This window comes from Triturus cristatus, chromosome 6, assembly GCF_964204655.1.
Source record: "Triturus cristatus chromosome 6, aTriCri1.1, whole genome shotgun sequence".
Lineage (NCBI taxonomy): Eukaryota > Metazoa > Chordata > Amphibia > Caudata > Salamandridae > Triturus > Triturus cristatus.
Window position 1 is genome coordinate 894,767,425 of NC_140589.1, and position 24,244 is coordinate 894,791,668.

General features: G+C 44.5%; 1 protein-coding gene across 2 annotated transcripts in view; it reads right to left on the minus strand.

Annotated features, from left to right (window-relative positions):
• Nucleotides 1-24,244, minus strand: part of SCAF8 (SR-related CTD associated factor 8) — a 1,763,249-nt gene that overhangs the window by 747,162 nt on the left and 991,843 nt on the right. For both annotated transcript variants that reach the window (XR_014963046.1, XM_085611536.1), the window contains exon 20: nucleotides 8,761-8,985. Coding sequence is in view for 1 of the 2 variants with exons in the window: in XM_085611536.1 (XP_085467662.1) it covers nucleotides 8,761-8,985 (225 nt within the window). In the remaining variant the exon portion in view is untranslated. The remainder of the gene's footprint in view (nucleotides 1-8,760; nucleotides 8,986-24,244) is intronic.

A 24,244-nucleotide genomic window follows, 5' to 3' on the forward strand; every position in this document is an offset into this window, starting at 1 on the left:
GTCGACGATGGTGTCGTGGTCATTGAATGGGACGTGACAGTCTATATCGTCGTCGTCGACGAGGTTACACAGACTGCCGTCGATGGAGGTCTTTTCGTCAATGGAGCCACCGTCGACGAGGTTGTCGTCGGCGACGGGGCAGAAACTGGCTTTTTAAAAGTAACCTGGACATCTGGAGGAGAGGGAATTCCTGGCAGAGGCGAGGCCAGAACCTCTGAAGACATTTTGTGTGTCTTCTTAAGAGGTGGCTGCGACGAAGGGCCCGGAGATGACGCCCTTGGTCGTTTGCGTGAGGAGTGAGAAGAACTCTCACTCTCCTCAGAGGACACCACAGAGTCCTTGTCCTTCAGCCTTTGCAGCCAGATTAAAAGGCGCCCTTCTCTATCCTTCAGGGTCTTAGTTGAAAAGGTACGACATACCTTGCAGTCTTTGGCGCTGTGGCTGGGGTACAGACAATAAAGACAGTCCTTATGCTGATCATCCACGTGAAGCCGTTTCTTCCCACAGGAAGCACAGGATCTAAAGAGTCCTTTCTTAGGAGTATCAGCCATGACAAATCAAGAAAGTTCTGAGTAGAAAGCAATGGAAATCCAGAAGCAATGAGCAGAGCTCAGTGGAGACACCAGCACGACGTGCGGTAGAAAATCTGAGGGACTAGAGCTCCTTCCAGGAGGGTTCTAGAGGGTGGTGCTAGCTGATTGGCTACTGGCCAAACTTTGGTCCTTTTTACATAAGGACGTGGATAGCTTGCTAAGCTAAGGCCCTTTGGGGCCTGTTACTCTATGTCTTCTAGACATTGCTTTGTTATTTACCGGTGACTCCCATCCCGACGACGGGGAATGATTCAGGCATGTGAATCTATAAAAGATACCCTAATACTGGATAAATTACAGTTATTGAATTTGGTGCACAGTTTCCAGATAGCAAAAGATGTGTTTGCTTTTAGCGCAGTATACCAATAAGCATGGGCAAAGCAGCTTCCCGTTTAGAAAACAGGGGCCCCTGCGTACCAAATAACTTGCCAAGCGCACGGAAAAATCTAGTTATTTAGAAAAACCTCAGCAAGAAACAAATCAGGAGATCGATCATAAGGAAAATGCTCCTTACCACAATATGCATCTGATCTTGGCATGAAGAGCAGTAGAATTTCATGCGATGCATAGATCTCCATCTCGTGTTGGGTCTGGATGTTTGCACTTTGTTTTTGTTCGAAGAAGTCTTTCCAGTCACGAGGTAGGTGACTCCTCCTTTCGGTGATAGTGTGCATGGGCATCGACTCCATCCTTAGATTGTTTTGTCACAGAGGGTGATGATGGAGTTAGTAAGAGTAGTAAAGAGAGTTATATTGTATCTAAGTAAGATAGTACTGCCACAGGTACAGGTTCCCAGGGAGGTGGGTAGGCGCATGAGATTCTACAGCTCTACATGCCAAGAACAGACGCATACTGTGGTAAGTAGCATTTTACGCTCGAGGCATGTGAGCTGTAGAACACATGCTATGCATAGACTATATAGCAGTTATCTACCAAAGCAGTGGCTAACCTGTAGCTTTTGCAGCTGTCTGAAATAGTGTACGTAAAACTGCCTGGCCCACACTAGCTTGTTGTCTAGCTAACACATCTATGCAATAGTGTTTTGTAAAGGTGTGTGGTGTAGACCATGTTGCAGCTTTGCAGAGGTCTATGGGTATATTTTCTAAAAATGTCATAGAGGCTCCTAGTTTGCGCTTGGAATGCGCTCTAGGGGGAATTGTAATGTGCGTTTAGCTTTAATGTAGCATATTTAAATGCACTTAACTATCCACCTTGCAATACCCGATTTTGATATTGGATTGCCTTTATGTGGTGGAGCAAAAGCAACAAACATTTGCTTTGTTTTTCTGAAAGGTTTTGTTCTTTCAATGTAGTATAGTAATGTTCTTTTTACATCTAATGTGTGAGGAGCACAATCTGCCACCGAATCTGGCTGAGGGAAGAACACAGGCAACTCAACAGATTGGTTGATATGAAAGGCAGAAATTACGTTAGGTAACAATTTAGGGTTGGTCCTAAGAACCACTTTGGTTTGGGGTATTTGCAAAAATGGCTCTTCTATGGTTAGTGCCTGAAGCTCACCCACTCTTCTCAGAGATGTGATGGCTATGAGGAAGTTAGAAATTGTAGATCACATTTGTGCAATGGCTTAAAAGGTGGACCCATGAGTCTTGTAAGAACAATGTTGAGATTCCACACTGGAGCAGGTGGAAGTGTGGGAGGAATGACTTAAGTTCTTCCATAAATGCTTTAATAGCTGGTACTCTAAAGAGAGACAAATGCTGTCTATTTTGCAGGTGTGCAGCTATTGCAGCAAGATGTAAGCGTATGGATGTGTACGCTAAACTGGAACGCTGTAGATGTAATAGATAACAAATGATGTTTTGGATTGAAGCATTGAGCGGATTGATTTGATTGTTGTTACAGTAAATCATAAACCGCTTCCACTTTGCTGCATAGCATGCTCTTGTGGTAGGGTGCTTAGCTTCCTTGATAATATTCATGCAGTCTGGCGGAAGATAAAGATAGCCAAACTCCAAGATTTCAGGTGCCAGATCACAAGGGTGAGATGACTGGAATATGTAGGTCTTATTTCTCCAGGGCTCTGAGTGAGAAGATTGGGAGTAAGATGTAGTTTTTGGTGAGGAACTACGGATAACTCCAAGAGGATTGTGAACCAGGGTCGACAGGCCCATGTTGGAGCAACTAGGATTAGTGTCAGGGACTGCTGTCTGAACTTGCGAACCACGAAGGGAATGAGTGGGAGAGGCGGAAAAGCATCAGCAAATATCCCTGACCAGTTCATCCATTGTCATTGCCTTTGGACAATGGGTGTGGATACCTGGATGCAAAGTTTGTGCATTTTGCGTTTCGGTGGATTGTGAACAGATCTATTTCTGGAATGTCCCATATTCCGAAGAATGGGAGTTCTCATTCGTGGATCTGTTGTCGTTGATGACTGAGCAGATCTGCAATCTGGTTGTTTATTCCTGGAAGGTGTTCTGCAAGGAGATGTATTTTGTGAGGTACGGCCCATCTCCAGATGCGTTGAGCAAGCTGGGAGAGCGCGCCCACCCTTGTTTTTGTATGTGGTACATTGCTGCCATGTTATCTGTACGAGTTAGGACACCTTTGCCTACTAGATAAAGTTGAAATGCTTTCAATGCTAGACAAATTGCTAGTAGTTCGAGATGGTTTATGTGGAGTTGTTTTTGTTGCAAAGTCCACATGCCCTGATTGGTATGTTTTTGAAGATGAGCTCCCAAACAGTGAGCGATGCGTCTGCTGTTAGCACAATTTGTGGAACCGGGTCGAGAAATGGCCGCCCCTTGGAAAGGTTTTGTTATGTTCCACCACTGCAGAGAGCGATGGGTGCAGCCATCCACCAACACTAGATCTGATAACCGACCTTGAGTCTGGTTCCACTGATGTGCTAAGCATTCCTATAGGGGACGCATTTGGAGTCTTGCGTAAGGAACGATTAAAATGCAAGACGGCAGCATTCCTAGCAATTGCATGAACACTCGAGCTGGTAATGAGTGTTGAGGTTGAAACAGATATTAGAGTTTGCATGTTGCGGATTCTGACAGGGTTGGGACACGCTAGAGCTTCCCAAGTGTCTATTGTGGCTCCTAGGTACACTTGTGTTTTGGACGGGTGAAGATGAGATTTGGTGTGATTTTTAGTGAACCTAAGGTGGTGAAGCAGTTAGACTGTTTTTCAAACGTCGCGTGGGCAGCTTTGCTGCGAGTTGGCTTTTATTAACCAATCGTCTAGGTAAGGGAAGATGTTAATGTGCTGTCTTCTTAGATGAGCTGCAACTACTGCCAGGCATTTTGTGAACACTGGGTGCTGTAGTTACTCCGAATGGGAGACCTTTGAATTTAAGTCCAGAGTGGACAGAAAGTCGCCTTGGTGAAGGAGTGGGAGCACCTGTTGGTGTGACCATGTGAAAGTGGTCCGACTGAATGTACAGATTTAGTTCTCTGAGGTCTAGTATAGGCCTGAGAGAGCCATTTTTGGGGAATTAGAAAGTGACAGGGAGTATTCCCCGGTCCCTCGGTATTGTAATGGGACTGGCTCTATAGCGTGTTTTTCCAATGGAGAGAAAACCTCTTGCTTTAGAAGGATAAGATGCTCTGGTGACATTGCATGTGATCTTGGAAGAATATTTGGGGGGGGAGTGTCTGTAAGCTCCAGGCAGTAACCATATTGGATAATTTGTAGTACCCACTTGTCTAAGGTGATTGAATTCCAGACAGGTAGGAATTGAGAGAGACGTCCCCTGACAGGGGTGGAATGATCGGGGGATAGCGGAAGGAAGTCACTGTTTGTTTGCAGGGGAAGTGCATGTGGAGTGACCTCTGCTTCTTCCCTTACCATTATTTCCTCTAAAACCTCCTCTGAAATAACCTCTTTAAGAGGGGGATTGGTTGTTGCCCTTGTAAGAGGAGGGATTTTCGGTGGATATGATTTTGGAACCACCTCTGTAAAAGGAGTGGCAAAAGGAACCCCTAGTAGCAGGTAATTGTAAAGCGCCCATGGACTTTGCGACCTCAGTGTCCTTTTTAATCTTTTCCAGCGAGCTATCAACCGCTGGGCCAAAGAGATGCTTCTTGTCGAATGGTTGGTTAAGGATGGAGGTTTGCACTTCCGGCTTGAAGCCTAATATTCTCAACCAAGCATGCCTGTGTAAGAGTACACTGGTGTTCACTGCACGAGCTGCTGTGTCTGCTGCATCTAGGGCACACCTGATGGATGTATTGGTGATAAGTTTACCTTCTGGGATAAGGTCATTAGCCTTAAATTTGTGTTCATCAGGTAAATATTGTATGAGTTTCTCTAACTCATCGTAATGAGCTCTATCATAACGAGCCAACAGAGCTTGAGGGTTGTAATGCACCAGTGATTTGCTACCTGTGAAGCCACTCTTTTGCCCGAGGCATCAATAAGCTTAGTGTCCTTATCAGGAGGAGGAGCTTCACCTGAGGTTTGTAAATTAGCTCTTTCGCAAGCGTTGGAGACTACAAGAGAGTTTAAGTGCAGCTGGCCTCTAATGTAAACCGGGTCAGTGGGTGCGGGTTTATATTTTTTGTCCAATCTAGGTGTAATTATTCTGGCCCTTACAGGGTCTTTAAATATTTCATTAGTGTGTTTTAACATGCCTTTGAGCATTGGTAAGGTATGAGTAGCTCTCTGAGAAAAAGTAAGCGTTTCAAAGAGGAAATCCTCTTCTAAAGGTTCTATATGGAGCTCCACTCCATGATATTGAGCAGCCCTGTTAAGGAGCTCAATGTACCCAAAGTTGTCGTCAGGTGGGGAGGGTCTGGAGGGATACAAATCAGGGTCATTGTCTGTGTTGTGGTCAGTGTGATAATCCTCCCAAGGGTCAGTGTCCTGTGGCCTATCCTGATGCTCATCCCCATCATCCTGTGGGTCAGGTGAAAGTGGTGGTGAATTTGATGGTGTGATAAGCAAATTGGGATCAGTTGGAGGAGGTGGAATGTAAGGGGGAGAAGGGTTTGTACCCACACTCTTCCTTTTTAGAGGAACGTGGTAGTCCTCAGGTAGGTGTATCTTCCGTTTTTTTGGAAGAGTGGCAAGAATCTTCCCTGTTTTAAGGTTGATCACAAGTTTTTTCTGCTTCTCATCCGAAGGCGGGTTTGGGCCGAGGTTCTTTAGACGGAGTGGATTTCTCCTTAGTTGCCGGTTTCAGCGCCGAAGGTTTCGGCTCCGAGCCTTTCGTTGTCGAAGGTGGAATCTTCAGCAATGGTGGTATTGTGACCAACACATGCTCGGACTTGGGTTTCGGCGGCGAAAGTGTTGGGTAGGCGGAGCTGCTCTGGTATTGCATTTCGTGGCGTCGAACCAGACGGTCACAAAGTGTCTATTTCGATCAAAACAATTGTCACGCGTCGCAGTCTTTCTCGTCTTGTACCGGGGAAAAGCAGAGGTTGCAAACTTCGTGCAAGTTGGTGCGTGGAAATTAGCACAAAACCCAGGACATAACTTGAAGGGAGTTCATTCCATCGACTGCTAGCGCGGTCGGTGCAGGTAGGCCCAACGGCCTGCCACGAGTTTCCTGATCGAAGGATTTTCCGAGGTGAGAGGATACGCATCATATGGGGAACTGAGATAGATAACAATACCGTTGAGGGTAGTGGATTGCGCGTCGAAGGGGTCCGAAAACAGTGCCGAACCGGAGCGCAGCAATACACATCCGAAACTAATGGCAGAAAAAAACAATCTAAGGATGGAGTCGATGCCCATGCGCACTATCACTGAAAGGAGGAGTCACCTACCTCGTGACTGGAAAGACATCTTCAAACAAAAAGAAAGTGCAAACATCCGGACCCAACACTAGATGGCGATCTATGCATAGCATGTGATCTATAGATCACATGCCTCGGACATAGATATATGATCTATCTCATGAATTGATTACCGTCTAGGACACCGTTTATGTAAATAAAGTATCATAATGTTCATAATACTACATTTTTAAATACTGTATATAAAATATTAAATATTATTTTGTGATAAAAATACTAGAAGCCTCCTTAGTCATTAGATGAATTGTAGTTAGATTGTTTAACACGTTAGTCTAAATATTGTATGCCTGCACATTTACATTCTTTGTTTCTTGCTCAAGTTTGTTTCTAAATAAAGAAAGTCAAAGGTTTGGCACTTGCAATATAAGGGTGTAACCTATTATCTTTGCAAATGCTTGATTTTCCTTCTGTGAAACATTCCTTCTGGTATTTTGAAGTATTCAATTGGTGCTTATTCTTTACAAGAGATGCCCGAACGGTGTAATCTGGTAATTAAATCTGTATTGGGACTAGCTAAAGAAGAACTTGAGAGACCCTTTCAAACACACAAAAATACAGTTAAATTACTCTAGCCATTTAGCCTCTTTACTTTTTCCTTTAATTAATATTTATGTTAAGAATACAGAGTTAGTCTGAACTATACACAATTGTTATTGTTAAGTGACATTTGAAACTTAAGTTCTAACCATGTAATTGTCAAGCAAACCTACATTTTGTAAGTCTCGCAAGGGCAGCCACTTCTCATGCGCCTACAGTTGGACACTTGGTCTTTGTGTATGACTTTTCAGGCTGTAGAGTTCTTTAACAGTGTTTTATTGGCATGACTGTACTGCTGTTAAGTCGAAATTGAGGCAACTACAAATATTTTGATGGAGGCTATCTACTATCATAAATTCTTCTTAGCACATATATATTTGCCAAGTACATCCAGGAGATATAAAACAAAACTGCGTATGCAGGGCTATTTTGAGGGTGGTGTTTGATTCTATTGATTTGGCTTTTCTTTATTGCACACGAGTGGCTGTCAAGAAGAAACTATTGTTAGCTTGCATTGAATCAAATTTAAAGTTGGATTTCTAGAAGGACTGCCCTTCGATTATTTCACCCATGCTTCCTTATGCCATGAAATTCTATTAGACAGTTTGTATGATTGACATTTCCTTTGTGTCCACTAACCAGGTGGGTACAGACCATTTAAAATGCATGATTTACTATCTACCATTGGTGAGTACCACAAAAGCGGCCAAACTAGAAACACTATGCTTTTCCTGGTAAATGTTCAAATGGTCTTATGTATGTATTTTCCATATATATGACTACCTTTCTATGTAGTTATGAATTTATACATTTAATACTTTACTTCTACTGTATAAAAAATACATTAAAAAAACCTTCAACTCTCTCCACTTCACTACTCTGTTTCATCCTATACCTCTTTCAATATATCTGCTACCTCCATTCCCTGACTTTTCCCAAGCCTAATTGTACTACTATGATCTCCTTAATAATTCTTTCTAGACTCTTTCCTCCTCTATCCTTACTTTGACTCAACTCAAACCCCATTCATTTCACTACTATGATCTCCCAAATACCACTTTCTGGACTCTCCCTCCTTTGACTTATCCCAAACCTCATTTTACTACTATGATCTCCCAAATAACACTTTCTAGACGCTTCCTTCCTCTATCTCTCCTTCATCCTATTCAATTCAACTAAGACACACATGTCCACCACTTGAATTAACAACTTAGATTTCCCTATATTAATCCACCACTAATCCACTTTGGGTAGCAGAGTAGCGTGCTAATTGCCAAAAAGCGCATCAACGCCTCGTCAGAGGTAGTAAGCACTATATTAATACAATGAAAAATGCTGCCACTCTCAAGCTGGAAGAGCCCCTCTCTTGGCATCAAGAGATTCCTAACCTAATCTAGCGATGTGGCTACCAAGGGGGCTAAACGTCCCTGAAAAATCAGTTTGGCAACTGGTTTCCCCTTTCCTTCCTGAGTGGCAGCCTGACTACCTAAACAATAGAGCAGCCCCTCTTCCAAGTGTACACCATTCATCCATCAAAGACAAATTTTAAGCAACAAAGTGGAAACTTTGTAAATGTTGCACACTGCAACAAGTTACATTAATTCCAACTTGGGCATTAAGTCAGGCTTAATGCAACAAGTTTTTAATACCTTACAGTATCACAGTACTTGGGTATAAGCCAATCAAAACATACATGTATTAAGGTCAGGGCACTGGCACGGTCTCATTAGCAGGCCTTTGTGTACTCCGAATTGAAAAATCATCAGCTTTAGTCCAAAACTTTGGGGGTGATTATACAAAAAGGCATTATCTTACAAAAAAGATTAATGTTAAGGTGTACTGCTATTTGTACTTCTTACCAGATCCAGGAGCCTTTTCTGCTGAAGTAACCTGACTGTCAGTTGCTTCGGATTGCTTTACTCCAGATTCTGCTTGACTGGTTGGTAATGGGTTGAATGAATTGTCAAATGAAATAGATTCAGTATCATTAGAAGCAGAGTGTGAAGTAGCTGGTACTCCAATGCTATTGAAAGATGAACTTTTCATTGTCTCTTGGGTCACAGACAAAGGGGGCTGAATCAAAGCTGCAAACAAGGTGGGAAATAGAATGCTTAAACAAGTGCAACTAGATTTTTAAGAATCTTATAATTACAATATTTTCACACAATCTCAATATTAACACACTGAACAAATTCTGTCCTTTCAAAGAAATATAAAAACAAGTTACATTATATAACATAAGTACGAGACATGGCAAAACAATGTTTCACCTCTGCCAAAAGACCCACAAAATAATCCAAGTTTAAAATAAAACTATACTCAATCCCTACTTTTAGCAAACAATGACCTTATCCCTCACCCAAAAATTACAGCAAATTATAGCTTTAGGAAAAAACAGCACTCAAATCAGACAGACCTCCCTTATAGAACCAACACAACTATCTAGAAAATACACTGCCTTGATCAGGACATACACACGTAGCAGTTAATCAGTCTATCTCTACCACTGCAAATCTTTTTCATCCTGTTTTGACTTAACTAAGACCCCATGCATAGTAGTCCACTCATGTTGCTCACCCTTAAGAACGTATACTTGGTGGCCATTACATTCGATCAGGAGGGTGAGCAAGCTTCAGGCTCTCTCCTTTGTCATGCCCATTATACTACCTTCTATCTAGACAAGCTCGTTCTCAGGGCCCGTGTCCTTCTTGACAAAGGTGGTTAAGCTGTTTCATGTTGGTCAGTCCATCAACCTGCTGATGTGCTTTGCCTCACCTCATCCCTTTAAGGAGGAGTGTCTCCATTGCCTGGACAAAAAAAGGGCACTGATCGTACCACACAATACTAGGTGTGGGATAAGCTCTTTATTGGGTTTGTGGGAAGAGATGTGCAGAAGCGAACCATCTCTCGCTGGATCGTGCTCTGCATCAAGATCTGCTACACTTTAGCTTAGAAGCAGCCTCCAGAGGGCTTGTGATTCAACCAGTCAAGGCTAATACTACTACTGCTTTGGCATGCAAAGTGACTGTCCTGGACATTTGCCAGGCTGACACTTGGGTGTCCCTCCATATCTTTAAAAAGCACTACCTTCTGGACAGCCATGCCTGGTGCGACAGGCATTTTGCCCGTTTGGTTCTGCGTGACTTTTTGAACTTAGCCAGTTCAGAGACTCACCTCTTGGAGGAACTGCTGTGGCATCTATTCTAAGGTGAAGAATCTGCGGTAGAGGACTTTATTAGAAGAACAAGTTATTTACCTTTTGTAGTGCTTTTTCAGGTATAAACATTATCTAAATACAGATTCCTCACAGACCCTCCCATCCAATCAGTTTTGTAAACTGGATTCTTTCACCTAAAAAGATAGCAGTCTAGGAATCTGCACAGTGATCACGAACAATTTGATTTCGGTTCCGCATCAGCTGTGGTGGAAGTCACCCTAGTAACTGATGCCAGCATGTATGAGTAGAGCCTATATAGGCCTGTGGACGTAATATTCGCAGCGGACCACAACAATTTAGAGCCACAGAGCAACATTACTGCTTGCAGGGGTACTGCTTCAAAAATTTCCAGATCTAGTCTGATACCTGGGGGAATATTCTAAAGCGAGAAATCTGCAGTTAGAAGTGTCTCTCAGAAATTATTTATTAGGAGGCTATCAGTTAGGATTCCGGGTGGGCAATTAAGAGGAACAGCCAGCCTCAAAGTGAATGATTTGTTCAGAACTTGTGGAAGGGTGTATCTGGTACACTACTTCACTTAGACTTTTCAGCAATTTTCAACACCATACACAGGCCTCGAAGTTTTCAGTTTTTATTCATTGTGAATTCTGCAGGGGCCTTTTCAATTTCAAATGTTTTTTAAAAATTGTAAAAATCTGTGGTGTAGAAATTTGCTTTCATTGCCATCTGACCTCATTAATTCCCATGTCAGTTATTTCAACAGTCTTTCCTGCTTCTAAGTGCCTTCCGTGTACCTTTTTATTTACTTTGCCTTTTCAAGTAACCTTTCATTATTTCTCTCAACTCCCTGCCTAATTTCCCAGTACTCAAATCCCCCTTTCCTAAAATCCAGTCCCAACCCATAATGATGTGCATGAAGCGGGGTATGTTTGCATGCCATTAAGATTTGATTATAACATATAAACAGGTAATGGTGGGCATTTAAACCATCTTGCTACTTCTCCACCCTTCAGATAAATGGCAAAAGATTAATACACAAGATATACATAGTGCCGTGATATATGCTCAGTTATTGCAAGCAATTGTAACTCTGAACTGTTCTTCGCCCTGAGATGCCAAGAATGAACGGAGCTAGTATATGTATTTTTACGGTCTGATCTGGGTCTATTCTTGATCTACTTGGGAACAGGGAAGAAGCTTGCTAAGTAATTTTCATTATATGCATACTATTAGCTATTGAGACATTGTAGACAGCAAACTGTGCTGCTTTATGAAGAAGCAGCTCCATCACCTACAGGATGCCTTGGGTCATGTACATTTAACAACAGCAATGAAGTTAACTGTACATTGCAGGGCCATGTCTGTGGGATTCTGAGTTTATTTGAGAACCTCCAAGCTTTCATCTTTTACCAAGCACGTGGATAGGGATTTTTTTTTTTTTTCCCGGAAGGGCAGAAACTGAGTTCCTCTTGGAAATTCAGGTTAGTTGCACACAGTGCAGTGAGCATTGTTACAGGGCATTTAACAACTTGGCTACAATAACTAGTGCATTTCAGTATGTTTCCATTAAATACGGTTGCAGTTTTTTCTACAACTGATGTTGCCAAGTGTCAATTCTTGCTTTGGCACCATGAGTTCCAAGCTTCTTTTTGACATGGAGGCAGTAGGAATGAAAGTTGAATTTGGTGGTCCTCGGGCTGTATCTACGCCAGTGAGAAGGCTCAGAGCAAGTCCATGCACCTGTTTTTGCTGAAACTTCCCCATCTGAAGCACACCAGCTATACGGACTATGGCTTGTACACTAACTCATACATTTTCTGAATTAGTATATGCAGTGAAAGCAGCACAGTTTCACCAAAACCAGCTCATTAACTTTTTTGCATTGTACATGGGAACTGAACATGTTCATGATATTCCCCCTGATCCTTCAATATGGAAAGATTTGTTTTCTGGATGATCACAATGGAAACCAAAAAAAAACAGGAGTGGTAGGTGTAGTGTTTTATGGGAAGACACCAATATTGGAGGCATCCATATGGACAGTGCTACTTGTAACAACCTTGATACCTAACCTTTTAGAAATCAAAGCTTTCTCCCGCGCTTAAGATGGATGGAATGATAGACGTACTCCTTGTCCTGGTTTGAGAACCTGCTCAGAGTGCAGCTGAAAACCTATCAGCCACTACTCACTAAGACAAAGTGAACAGTGAGCTGAAGCCATAGAATGTGAACCATGTTTCCAAAACAGTAGTATAAATAGATCCTGGGGTCCACAGACCCTGCAGATGTCCACAAGAGCATATTAAGGGGTTTAGCATGGCCCACGTTGGTCACAGTGGGAGCATCCATCACAGAAAAGTGCATATAGATCGGTTCTGTAGTTATAATGTGTGATACCTTCGAGCAATAAAGCAGGAAAAGTGCTGCAAAATCCAGTGTTTTCCGGTTACTACTGAAAAAGAAATAGTCTCTTTGGTGGTGTTTTATCGGATGAATATGGTTTTTGAAAATTGGAAACCCTAACCATGATGCATTTGACCCTCGCCAATTCTGAGTAGGTTTCGGAGGAGTGGATTTTAAACGGTACTGCACACTTGAATGTCCAGTTGCAGTAGGTAAAAATTTAAGGAATCTTTCACCCACCCATTTTCCTTTCTCTATAGTGTATCCAAAGGCTTGAATCCGGACGCCATTATACTTCAACATTTGCAAAGAGCCAATGGATATCTTACTAGAGGATTCTGGCATTGCTTTTCACAATATGGCCCCAATACTCAATCTAATCTAAAGATCAGCTACACCGAGTGTGTCTTAATCCTTGTGATTACTCAACAAAATCATGGTGCAGCATTACATTTGTCAGACCCTCAATGTACTCCAATAGCTTCTTATCTATCCAGAAATCGTCATCATTCATTGTCTCTGTAGGTACATCTCCCAACATCATTAAGAACGCAAATTCTCTGGGAGACATGCTTAATTAAACTGCACCTGGACAGCAGCATCAAAGTCAGGGCAAAGGCAGTCCAATACAAGCTACGATTTCTTATAAACTTGAACCATTTTATACAAGAATGAGATTTCAAAACAGTAGACCGCCTTATGATTGAAACTATTTGCAATACACTATGGGGCACTGCATCTATTAGCGAACACTAAAACAAGATTTTACGCCCTAACGACTGTGTTAAATACTAAAGCTAGCATAATCTTAATATCTTAACTGACTTCTTCTACAGACAACAAATATATCCAAAACAGAAGGTCGTATACTGCAGGGCATCATAAATCTCCTACATACCACTCTGACAAAGTAAGGATAACAACCAAGCAATGCTCATCTTCAGATTAAGAAAACACTCCACCTAGACACTTGTGAAGTCAAGCATTGCCATTATGGGCCATTACATTGGATATTAAACTACATCACCTCAGAAATGACAGACTGGAGCCTGTGGTGGTGTGTATAGTCATCTAATTTCAAAAGGGTGGTTAATCCGGCATGATGGAAGTTGGCTCTATATATGGTATGCCACTAGGTGGTTATACCGTGCACAGAGTCCAGAGATACCCCAGAAGTGTACATGGCTCAATGCAAACCCTAAGACACACTATTAGTGGTAGTGTGGGCGAGCAGTCTTAGACCTAGCACAGAGGAGTGTAAGACATTTATTGCACACATATGACCAATAACTGACACACGACTCAAAATGGAGATCCACACCAATTTTATAAAAATAAGCTTTGTTTGTGTTTTATTTTAAGACCAAAATCTTTGGAATAAGGGAAGTCTGTTTTTATCTAAAAAATAATTTTCACTATCTCTGAACAGTTCAACGTTATCCTATGACGGAAAACAATAATGCTGTTACACAGGTAACTTACAATTCCAGTATTCGGGACTAAAGGTCAGCAAGGGGCAAGGGTCAGATAAGTACCAACACTGTACCACACATGGGACTGGGGCAGCCGAGTGCAGAGGTCAAAATTGGAGTACGGCCCAATGCGTTTCAGTAGAGACTAGGGGTGCTCAAAGCCACACTGCTTGCAGGTAAGTAGTTTGTTTGCAGGAGCCAAGCTGAGGGGATTAGAGCAAGTATAGAGCGAGGGCCAAAAAGCAGCACCAAACATACACCACCAGTGGCACAGGGGAGGCCAGGTGCTGGGTGCAATTTCAGCATCTGGTGCCCAATGCTTTTCAACGAAGATTATGCTTTCAACTATCAGGCTGCGGGCATCGCACCAGAGGTTACAGGAGGGAGATCAACAACAGCAGAGTTAAGCAGTCTAGGGGGCCATAGTGGCACAGTTGATACAGCTCATCAAGGCCCAGGGGCTTCGGGTGCAGGGGTGCCTTAAGACGTTGAAGTCTTCTTGCCAGAGCCAACAGCAGTGTGGGGGAGCCTCTGGATTGAGGCTGTAGGCGTCGTCGTGTAGTCCAGGAGGGGTACGGCAATGCTGGACTTGGTTAGGCTCACTGGGAACCTGTTCTAGGACAGGGGTCCACCTGGACACGGGCAGCAGGGGTCGGGAGCAGATTAGGCAGGACTTGCAGATCCTGAGAGCACCGGAATCCTTGAGGTTGGTTTCTTGGGGACAGAACCACTGTCCTCTGGAGTTTAGGTCTTTTTTAAATGTCAGGCAGTCTTCCTCTGGTTTCTAGAAGTCGCTGGCTGCAGGATATGTGTCGTCTTCTTGCAGGGTCTTGAAAGCTGTAGACAGCTGGAAGGGCTGAAGCCAAGTCAGTCGTCGTCTTCATGCTTCACTGCGTCTTCTTCGTCCTCCTTAGGTCACAGGTAACTGTTTTCCAGGTCTAGGTGAGCCACCCTAAATATTAAATTTAGGGGCGTTTTAGGGGAGTAGCAGGTAGAGCCAATTGGCACCTTACCTGGGGTGACTACATCCTCTATTATGGCATAGACCTAGTCCTGATTGAAAGGGTCTCCCCATCTTCCCATTCCCCATTAGGGGTGGAGTTGGCAGAGGTGGGCACACCTATAAGTTTTCCCGTCGATTTTCCCACCCATAGTGGGGGGTGTAAACTGGGGGCTGCCATCTGCTGCTAGCAGCAGAGGTAGGGGGTCGTATTACAGAGGCCGCAGGCCTTTGAAGCTTCCACTTCAAGATCTGTGCCCATCCTGGGAGAGGAGGTGGGACACCTCTGCCCAGGATGTGCTTTGTTTCTTGTCACACCCAGCATCCAGAAACATATCTGTGTGTGCCAATCAGTATTCACACTAGGGTCGGTAGGTTTTCAAGGGGCACCTCGGAGATGCCTTTTGAATACATGGTTTAACAAATCCACTGGCATCAGTGTGGATGTATTACAAGGAGTTTTTGGTCCCAAACACTCCTAGGTTTCAGTAAAGCTATCATGGTGCTGGGGTACCACTAGTTGTCCTGTTTCCAGCCCACATACTCCTCACTTACTACATTTAATTGACTTAGGTATTGTAGGGGCATATCTACTCATGCAGATATGCCCTCACCTGTGATATAGTGCACCCCAGCTTAGGGTTGTAAGGCCTGCTAGAGGGGTGACTTACCTATATCTCCAGACAGTGCTGGCTGGCATGGCACCCAGGCAGGGTGACATGTCTACTTTTATTTAGTTTTTCACCCGCAAGCTCCAAGGGAAGAGGTATGGCCCTAGTGAGGGGGTTCCAGGAAACCTCCTTCAGCTTGCAGGCATTAGGTACCCAGGGTACCACTTATTAGGGACTAACAGGCGGCAGAAGTGCCAATTGTGGATATATTTTAGGGAAGAAGTGCTGGCACAAGAGCAGGGCTCGAAAAATAAAAAAATTGTTACTAAACCTGCAGGTCTAATAACTTTAAAAATCTACTCGACCTAACTGTAATCCACTTGACCTCTGTGAGCAAATGTGACAAGTTAACAAGATTTAACGGCATTCTTATTGCTCATTCACTTTATGAGCAATAAAGATGCCTTTAAATCTTGCTATCTTGTCACATTTGCTCTGCTTTCAGAGACAGAGGTCAAAAGTCAGTTTGTCTCCCAGCTTGCAGGAAAGGGTAAGCAGGACCTACAAATAGCTCATCCTAATTAAATCTGGCTCGCAAATGAGTGAATTTTTTGAGCCCTGCAAGAGACCTGGTAGGCAGGGACCCTGTGCACTAAAATCAAAACCACAAACAACAAGCAAAAAGTGGGGGCTAACCATGTCAAAAGAGGCACTTTCTCACATGCCCCCCCCCCCCACACCCCAAACGAAAGAGGATGAAACTAACCTTACCCTGGAGAATCTTTAGCTTTTAAGTGGAAGAACCTGGATAGGGCATCTGCGCATTGGCATGGGCAGTGTGAGAAATGTCCTCTTTTCGCATGGTTAGCCCCCACTTTTTGTCTGGCTTTGATATGGTTTCCAGCATGTAATTTACTGTACCATGTACTCTCAAGGGCACCTCATAGTTGGCCCCTGAAAACCTACCGATCCTTGTGTGGTCTCTCACTGGCTGTAGGGAGACAACCACCACCAGACATGTTTCTGGACCACTGCTCTCTGGGACCAGAAACAATGCACATCCTGGGCAGAGGTCTCCCAGGATGGGCCAGTGCTCGAAGGGGAAGCTTCAAAAGCCTGACGCCTTTGTAATGCAATCCCCAGCCTCTGATGCTAGCAGCAGATGGCAGCTCCTGGTTTACACCCCCACTTTGTGCGGGAAAACCGGCGCGGAAACGTATACTGTGCCCAACTCCACCCCTGCGGGACCTGTTTCCCGAGGCTGTTTGTGGGTCCAGTGGGCCAACAGTGTCGACTCCTACCCTTTCTAAGGGTACTCCAACCACTGGAAGTGGAATTAAGGGGGCCTTTCGGTGGCCTCCTGCCTTGCAACTGGCTTGTCAGGTGAGACAGGACTGACAAGTCCTTCACCTTCTGGGACATCCAAGGCCAGCAGTGACTGACCAATCTACTCCATATTTTATCCTTACCTAGGTGCCCAGCTAATGGGCCATCATGGGCCAAAGTAAGAAGAAATTCTCTAAACGGCTGAGGTACTACCACCGTCCTGGGTGCACTAGGTTTGGGGTCTCTGGCATCATTGTATAGGAGTCCATCCACCCAATGGACCCTGTGGGTGCCACTGATATATCCATTTAACTGCGCAGCAGCTTTCTGCCTCAGGTGCTCAAGAGTGGGACAGGTTTCTTGACCCTTGATCAGATCCATCCTAGAGGGGGCCCTTGGGCCCAAGAAATGTGCTTGAGAAGGCCCAACCTCTGCAGGCCTGAGCCACATGCCAGCGGAGGTTATGTTATCCAGAAGCCGGTTATCCACAGAGGGGACTGATCCATCTCTGGATAACAAGTCCTCTTCTAGCCCTTTCTCTTGGAGGGCTGGCCTACTCTTTCAGGATCCTGCACCTCTTTTTCACTTTGATATCTTCTCTCTGTTCATGTTGTACAACCCCATTCTGAGAGTCCTAGCATGGTCGCATGGGTTCTCAGTTTGACTTCCGTCCAAGGGGAAGTCTCTAGGTCACTTCCAAGCATATAAACTACAGGGATGGTTGCAGTCACAGCCAATTCCTTCTTCCCAACTACTCCCTGTAGGAAGCTGGCTCTGTATATACTATACCAAAATGAGATAGTGTGCACAGAGTCCAGTGGAACCACAAACGTAGGAAGAGGTAAGAGTAGATAGCACCTTACTCTCTAATTGTGGTAGTGTGGGCAAGCAGTAAGGCTTTATCAGAGGGTAGTGTTAAGCATTTGTTGTACACACTCAATCAGCAAATGATGTCACACACTCAAAGACTGAACTCAGACCAATTTGTTTGTATCAAAAATATTATTTAGTTATTTTATTTCTAGAACTAAGCTAGGCCTGGTGCAGGTAAGTGAAATAAATGCTTTGCAAAATATTATGCAGTGTTTTACAATTGAATGCAGGTTCAAATGCAGTTGATTGAAATACAGGTAAGTCAAAATGTTTAAATTACTTTTTAGTTACTTTACAGATTACTTTGTACGTTACTTTTTCTACTCCGTGTGATATGCCTAGATGTCACACTGGGACATTCCCAGTACATCTGTTCTTGGCATGTAGAGCTGAAGAGTTGTACACTGTGCATAGATCGCCATCTGGTGTTGGGCTCGGATTCTTGCACTTTGTTGTTGTCTTGGAAGAGTCTTTTGTAGTAACGAGATAGGTGACTCCTCCCTTGGACGATAGTGCGCATGGGCATCGACTCCATCCTCAAATAGTTTTTCGCCATGATGGGAAATGATGGAGTCAGTAAGAGATAAAGAGATGTCCATGTGAATGTATCTAATTAAGATAGTACTGGAACAGATACAGGTTCTGGGGAGGCGACTGGGCGTGTACAACTCTGCAGCTCTACATGCCAAGAACAGATGCATACTGGTTAAGTAGCATTTTCCGTTCAAGACATATGACCTGCAGATTGTACACTGTGCATAGACTGTACAGCAGTGTCAACCCTAGCGGTGGTCACCTGTATCTTTTGCAGTGGTTTGAAAAAGTGTTTCAAGAACAGCTTGGCCTACGGACGCCTGTTGCTTAGCCTGCACGTCAAAAACAATAGTGTTTGGTGAAGGTGTGTGGTATAGATCATGTTGCTGCTTTACAGATGTCATCTAAGGGATGGTTCCCTAAGAATGCCATGGAAGCCCCTAGTTTGCGTGTTGAGTGCGCTCTAGGGGGATTGTTAATGTGTGTTTAGCCTTCTGGTAGCATATTTGAATGCATTTTACTATCCACCTAGCGATCCCAGCTTTGGAGATGGGGTTACCTTTATGAGGTGGTGAGAAGGCTACAAACAGTTGTTTTGTCTTTCTAAAGGTTTTAGTTCTGTCAATGTAATAAAGTATGGCTCTTTTGACGTCAAGTGTGTGAAGAGCTCTCTCTGCTACAGCGTCTGGGCTTTGGGGAAAAAACGGTAACTCAACTGATTGGTTAAGATGAAAAGCAGAGATTACTTTGGGAAGGAATTTTGGATTTGTTTTAAGAACCACCTTGTTACGATGTATTTGTAAGAATGGTGTTTGTTTGGTTAAAGCCTGGATCTGACTTACTCTCCTGAGAGAGGTAATTGCGACAAGGAAAGCTACTTTCCATGTGAGGAACTGCAGTTCACATTTGTGTAGAGGTTCAAATGGGGGACCCATCAGCCTGGTAAGAACAATGTTTAAATTCCACACCGGAGAGGGTGGCAGTCTAGGGGGAATTATCCTTTTAAGGCCTCACACATAAATGCTTTAATTGCAGGTACTCTAAATAGAGACAAGTGTTGTCTGTTTTGTAAGTAAGCGGCAAGTGCCGCTAGGTGTAATCTTAAGGATAAATATATGATAGATTACACCTTTGTAAGTGTAGTAAATAGCAAATGATGTCCTGGATTGAAGAATCAAGCGGATCGATGTTATTGTTATTGCAGTATATGACAAATCTTTTCCATTTTGCTGCATAGCAAGCTCTAGTAGTAGGGCGTCTGGCTCGTTTAATGATGTTCATACAGCGTGGTGGAAGGTTAAGATAACCGAACTCTAGGACTTCAGGAGCCAGATCGCTAGATTCAGTTGACCTGGATCGGGGTGCCTTATGTCTCCATGGTTCTGCGTTAGCAACGTTGGGGAGAGACCTAGTTTTTGGTGTGGAACTACTGAAAAATCCAGCAGTGTTGTGAACCATGGTTGCCGTGCCCATGTGGGAGCTACCAGGATCATCCTGAGAGACTGTTGTCTGAGTTTGCGTACTACTAGGGTAATCAGTGGGAGTGGCGGAAAAGCTTACGCAAACCTGCCTGACCAGTTCATCCATATCGCATTGCCTTTGGACAACGGGTGTGGAAACCTGGCGCCGAAGGTTGGGCATTTTGCATTTGCTTGTGTGGAGAACAGATCTATGTCTGGCTGACCCTACATTTGGAAAAATGGTTGAAGAACTTGGGGATGAAGTTCCCATTCGTGTATCTGCTGTGTGTCGTCTTAGCAGATCCGCAATCTTATTGTGAACTCCTGGAAGATGTTCTGCCAGAAGGTATATGTTTTGGGGAATGGCCCATATCCAAATGTTTTGCCCAGCTAAGACAGCTGCAAAGAATGTGTGCCTCCCTGTTTTTGAACGTCATACATGGCTGTCATGTTGTCTGTCCTGACTAGGACAGCCTTGTGATGTAGATGTACTTGGAATGAATTTAATGCTAGAAAAATTGCCAGTAATTCTAGGTGATTGATGTGGAACACTTTCTGTTGAGTGGTCCATTTGCCTTGAATTGTGTGGATTAGGAGATGGGCTCCCCAGCCGGTGAGTGACGCGTCTGCTGTTAGCACTATCTGTGGAACTGGCTCTAGGAACGGCCGCCCTTTGGAAAGGTTTTGCGAGTTCCACCACTGCAGAGAGCGATGTGTGCGGCTGTCCACCAACACCAGATCTGTAAGTTGTCCTTGAGCCTGGTTCCACTGACATGCTAGGCATTCTTGTAGGGGGCGCATCTGAAGTCTTGCATGAGGTACGACAAAAATGCAAGAGGCCATCATTCCTATGAGTTGCATGAATACCCTTGCTGGGAGGGAATGCTGTGGCTGAAATTTGGTGATTAGTGTTTGTATGCTGGTTATCCTGGCTGGATTGGGATATGCAAGAACTCTGGAGGTATCCAATGTGGCCCCTAGATACTGATGTATGTGTGAGGGTTGAAGATGTGACTTGGTGTAGTTTACTGTGAATCCCAAGTCGTGTAGCAGCTGGATGGTTTGATGAGTGTGATGAACACACTGGTTGAATGACTTGGCGTTTATCAGCCAGTCGTTGAGGTATGGAAAGACATGGATTTGTTCTCTTCTCAAGTGTGCTGCTACTACTGCAAGGCACTTTGTGAACACCCTGGGTGTGGTGGTCACCCCGAATGGAAGGACTTTGAACCGTCCACTATGAATCTTAGATATTTCCTGTGAGCAGGGTGTATGGAAATGTGGAAGTAGGCGTCCTTGAGGGCTAGTGTGGCAAGGAAGTCACCTTGTTGAAATAGTGGGAGGACCTATTGAAGAGTGATCATGTGAAAATTATCTGACTGTATGTAGAGATTGAGGGGTCTGAGGTAGAGTATTGGCCTTAGGGTGCCGTCCTTTTTGGGGATTAAGAAATACAGTGAGTACACCCCTGTTACTTGATGCTGTAAGGGAAATAGTTCTATTGCCTGCTTTTGAAGCAGTGACAGAACCTCTTGTTTTAAGAGTGTGAGATGTTCTGTGGACATTGGACGCTGTTTTGGGTGGTATGGTGGGTGGGGTTGCTGTAAGTTCCAGGCAGTAACCATACTGGATAATTTGTCTTACCCACTTGTCTGTAGTGATGGAATGCCAGACAGGTAGGAACTGTGATAGTCTCCCTCCGACCGGTGTGGAATGGTCTGAGGGGAGTGGAAGGAAGTCACTGTTTATTAGTGGGGGAGGCGCGAGTGTTGTTGTTACCTCGGCCTCTCCCTTTGTTATTTCCCATGTATCCACCTCTAAAACATCCTCTGTTGGGGGATGTTTGCGTACTGTTTTTGTAGGAAGAAGATATTTTGGATGCTCCTCTATAGAAGGAGCGAAAAAATGAACCTTGTGTGGATGGAGACTGTAATGCCCCCATGGATTTAGCAGTCTCCGTGTCCTTTTTCATTTTCTCTAGAGTGGTGTCTATAGCCAATCCAAAAAGTTGTTCTTGATTGAACGGCTGATTGAGGATAGTTGTCTGTACCTGTTTGAAGTCTGAGATGCGTAACCAGGCATGACGTCTGAGTAATACACTAGTGTTAATGGCCCTAGAGGCTGTGTCAGCTGCATCAAGGGCACACTTAATCGATGCATTGGTTATTAGTTTGCCCTCCTGGATTAAATCATTTGCCTTGGTTTTATATTGATCAGGTAAATGTTGTAATAGGGTTTCTAGTTGGTCATAGTGAGCCCTATCGTACCTAGCAAGTAATGCCAGTGTGTTGGCTATCCGCCAGTGATTAGCTGCTTGGGCAGCAACTCTCTTGCCAGAGGCATCTAACAACTTATACTCTTTATCCGGAGGTGGCGCATCACCGGAGGTCTGAGAGTTGGCCCGTTTTCTAGCATTAGTTACCACTAGTGAGTCTACAGGTAGTTGACCCTTGATGTTAGTGGGATCATCGGGAGCGGGTTTATATTTTTTGTCAATCCTGGGATTGAGAATTCTCGCTCTCACTGGGTCCTTGAGTATGTATGGGACATGTTTAATGACACCCTTTAGCATTGGCAGGGTTTGTACAGTTTTTTGTGACTGTTCAAAGGTGTCTAGAAGAAAGTTCTCGTCTGCAGGGTCAGAATGCATCTGAACACCATGGTAGAGAGCAGCTCTATTTACAAGCTGACCGAAGCCAATACTGACATCTGGGGGAGATGACGTTGTTGGATATGCCTGGGGAGGGAGAACCGGTAGGAAAAACAAGTGAGGAAGAGAGGTGTGCCCACATCTGCCAACTCCACCCCTCAGGTGGGGGAGGCAAGGTGCAGCACAACTCTCAGTCCACGCCATCTTGTTGCGACCATAGCCCTCTCACCTTGAGCTTGTGCATATGCACGCCCCATACCAGCTGGGAGGCGTCCGTCGTGATGGTCACTGTTGAGTTGGTTGTGTGAATAGTTTCCCCTGAGATATGTTTTGTTTGTTCCACCACGCTATTTCCTGATTCACTGCGTGTGTGACAACCACTAGATCTTCCCAACTCCCAGTTGCCTGTGACCATTGCTGCTGAAACAATTCCTGGAATGGCCTCATGTGTAGTCGAATATTTTGGACCAGGTGAATGCATGACGCCATCATTCCCATTAGCTTGCTCATTGTCCTCACTGTCAGATCTTGCCCCTTGCGGTAATGACGTGTTTCCTTCAGTATCGCCAATGTTCTCTTCCTGCTGGGGAACACTTTGGCCTGTATGGTGTCGATCTATGCCCCTAAGAACATCTTGATTTGCTCCGTTGACAATTTCTCGCAACGAATCAAAAAGCCCAGTCCTGTCAGTGTTAGTATGACCTGCTGGATGTGTAGTTTGCATTGATGGTATGAACTTGCCTTTACGAGCCAGTCGTCGAGATAGGGGTATACGTGTATCCCATGCCTTCGTAGGTGTGCTGCGACAGCTGGCAGGCATTTTGTAAACACCCTTGGGGCGGATTTCAGGCCGAATGCCAGTATCGTGAACTGGTAGTGGCTTTGATTGATCACAAACCTTAGTAGGCGCTTGAGTTTGTGGCTGATGGGGATGTGCAAGTATGCGTCCTTTAGATCTATAGTCGCCATGAAGTCTCCTTGCTGTACTTGTGGTATTACCTCCTGCAGGAAGGTCATCTTGAATCTTTGAGTCCTTATGAATTTATTCAGGAACCTTAGATCTAGGAAAGGTCTTAGCGTTTCGTCCACCTTTGGCACCAGGAAGTAAGTTGAGTAAACCCCCTTGTTTCTTTGGTTCTGCGGTACCACCTCTATTGCCTCCTTGCTGAGCAATTCTTGCGCCTCTAGCTGCAAGGGCGAGAGCTCCTTTGCTGAGTGTGTCTTCCTTCTCGGTTTTCTATTTGGAGGTTGTCTTTCTAACTCTATACAGTATCCGTGTTGTATGATGTTTAGTATCCATTTGTCCGATGTGACCTTCCTCCATTCCTGGATGAAGTCTCTTAAACTTCCCCCTACCGGTGTTGAGTGTTCGAGGTACAGTTTGTCGTTGAACGTTTGGCTGTATTTTTTCTTTTTGTCTTTCCGTCCACCCAGAGGTGTTGCTACTGTGGGGGCCTGATGCATGGTGGAGTCACTTGGTGGAGGGCTGTGGTCCTCCCCTTCGTGTTTGTCCTCGTCTGTTTCCGCGCCCTCGAAAGGACTGTCCCCGGGGTTGGTACTGCCAGTTTTGCTGCTGCTGTCCCTGCTGCTGCTGGCCTTGGTTGTTCCTTTGGAAGCCTTGCTGGAACGTTTGATGCGATGTGGTCGGCACGTTGCTTCCACTTCTACCACCTGGCCTCCTTGTGGGTGTGCCTCTTCGCATTCCCCTGAACTGCAACGCTCCCATGGACCTTGCTGTTTCGTTGTCCTTCTTTAGCTGCGTCAACTTGTCATCCACTGGTGTGCCGAACAGTTGCTCTCCATTAAAGGGTGTATTTAAGATGTTGCTTTGTACCT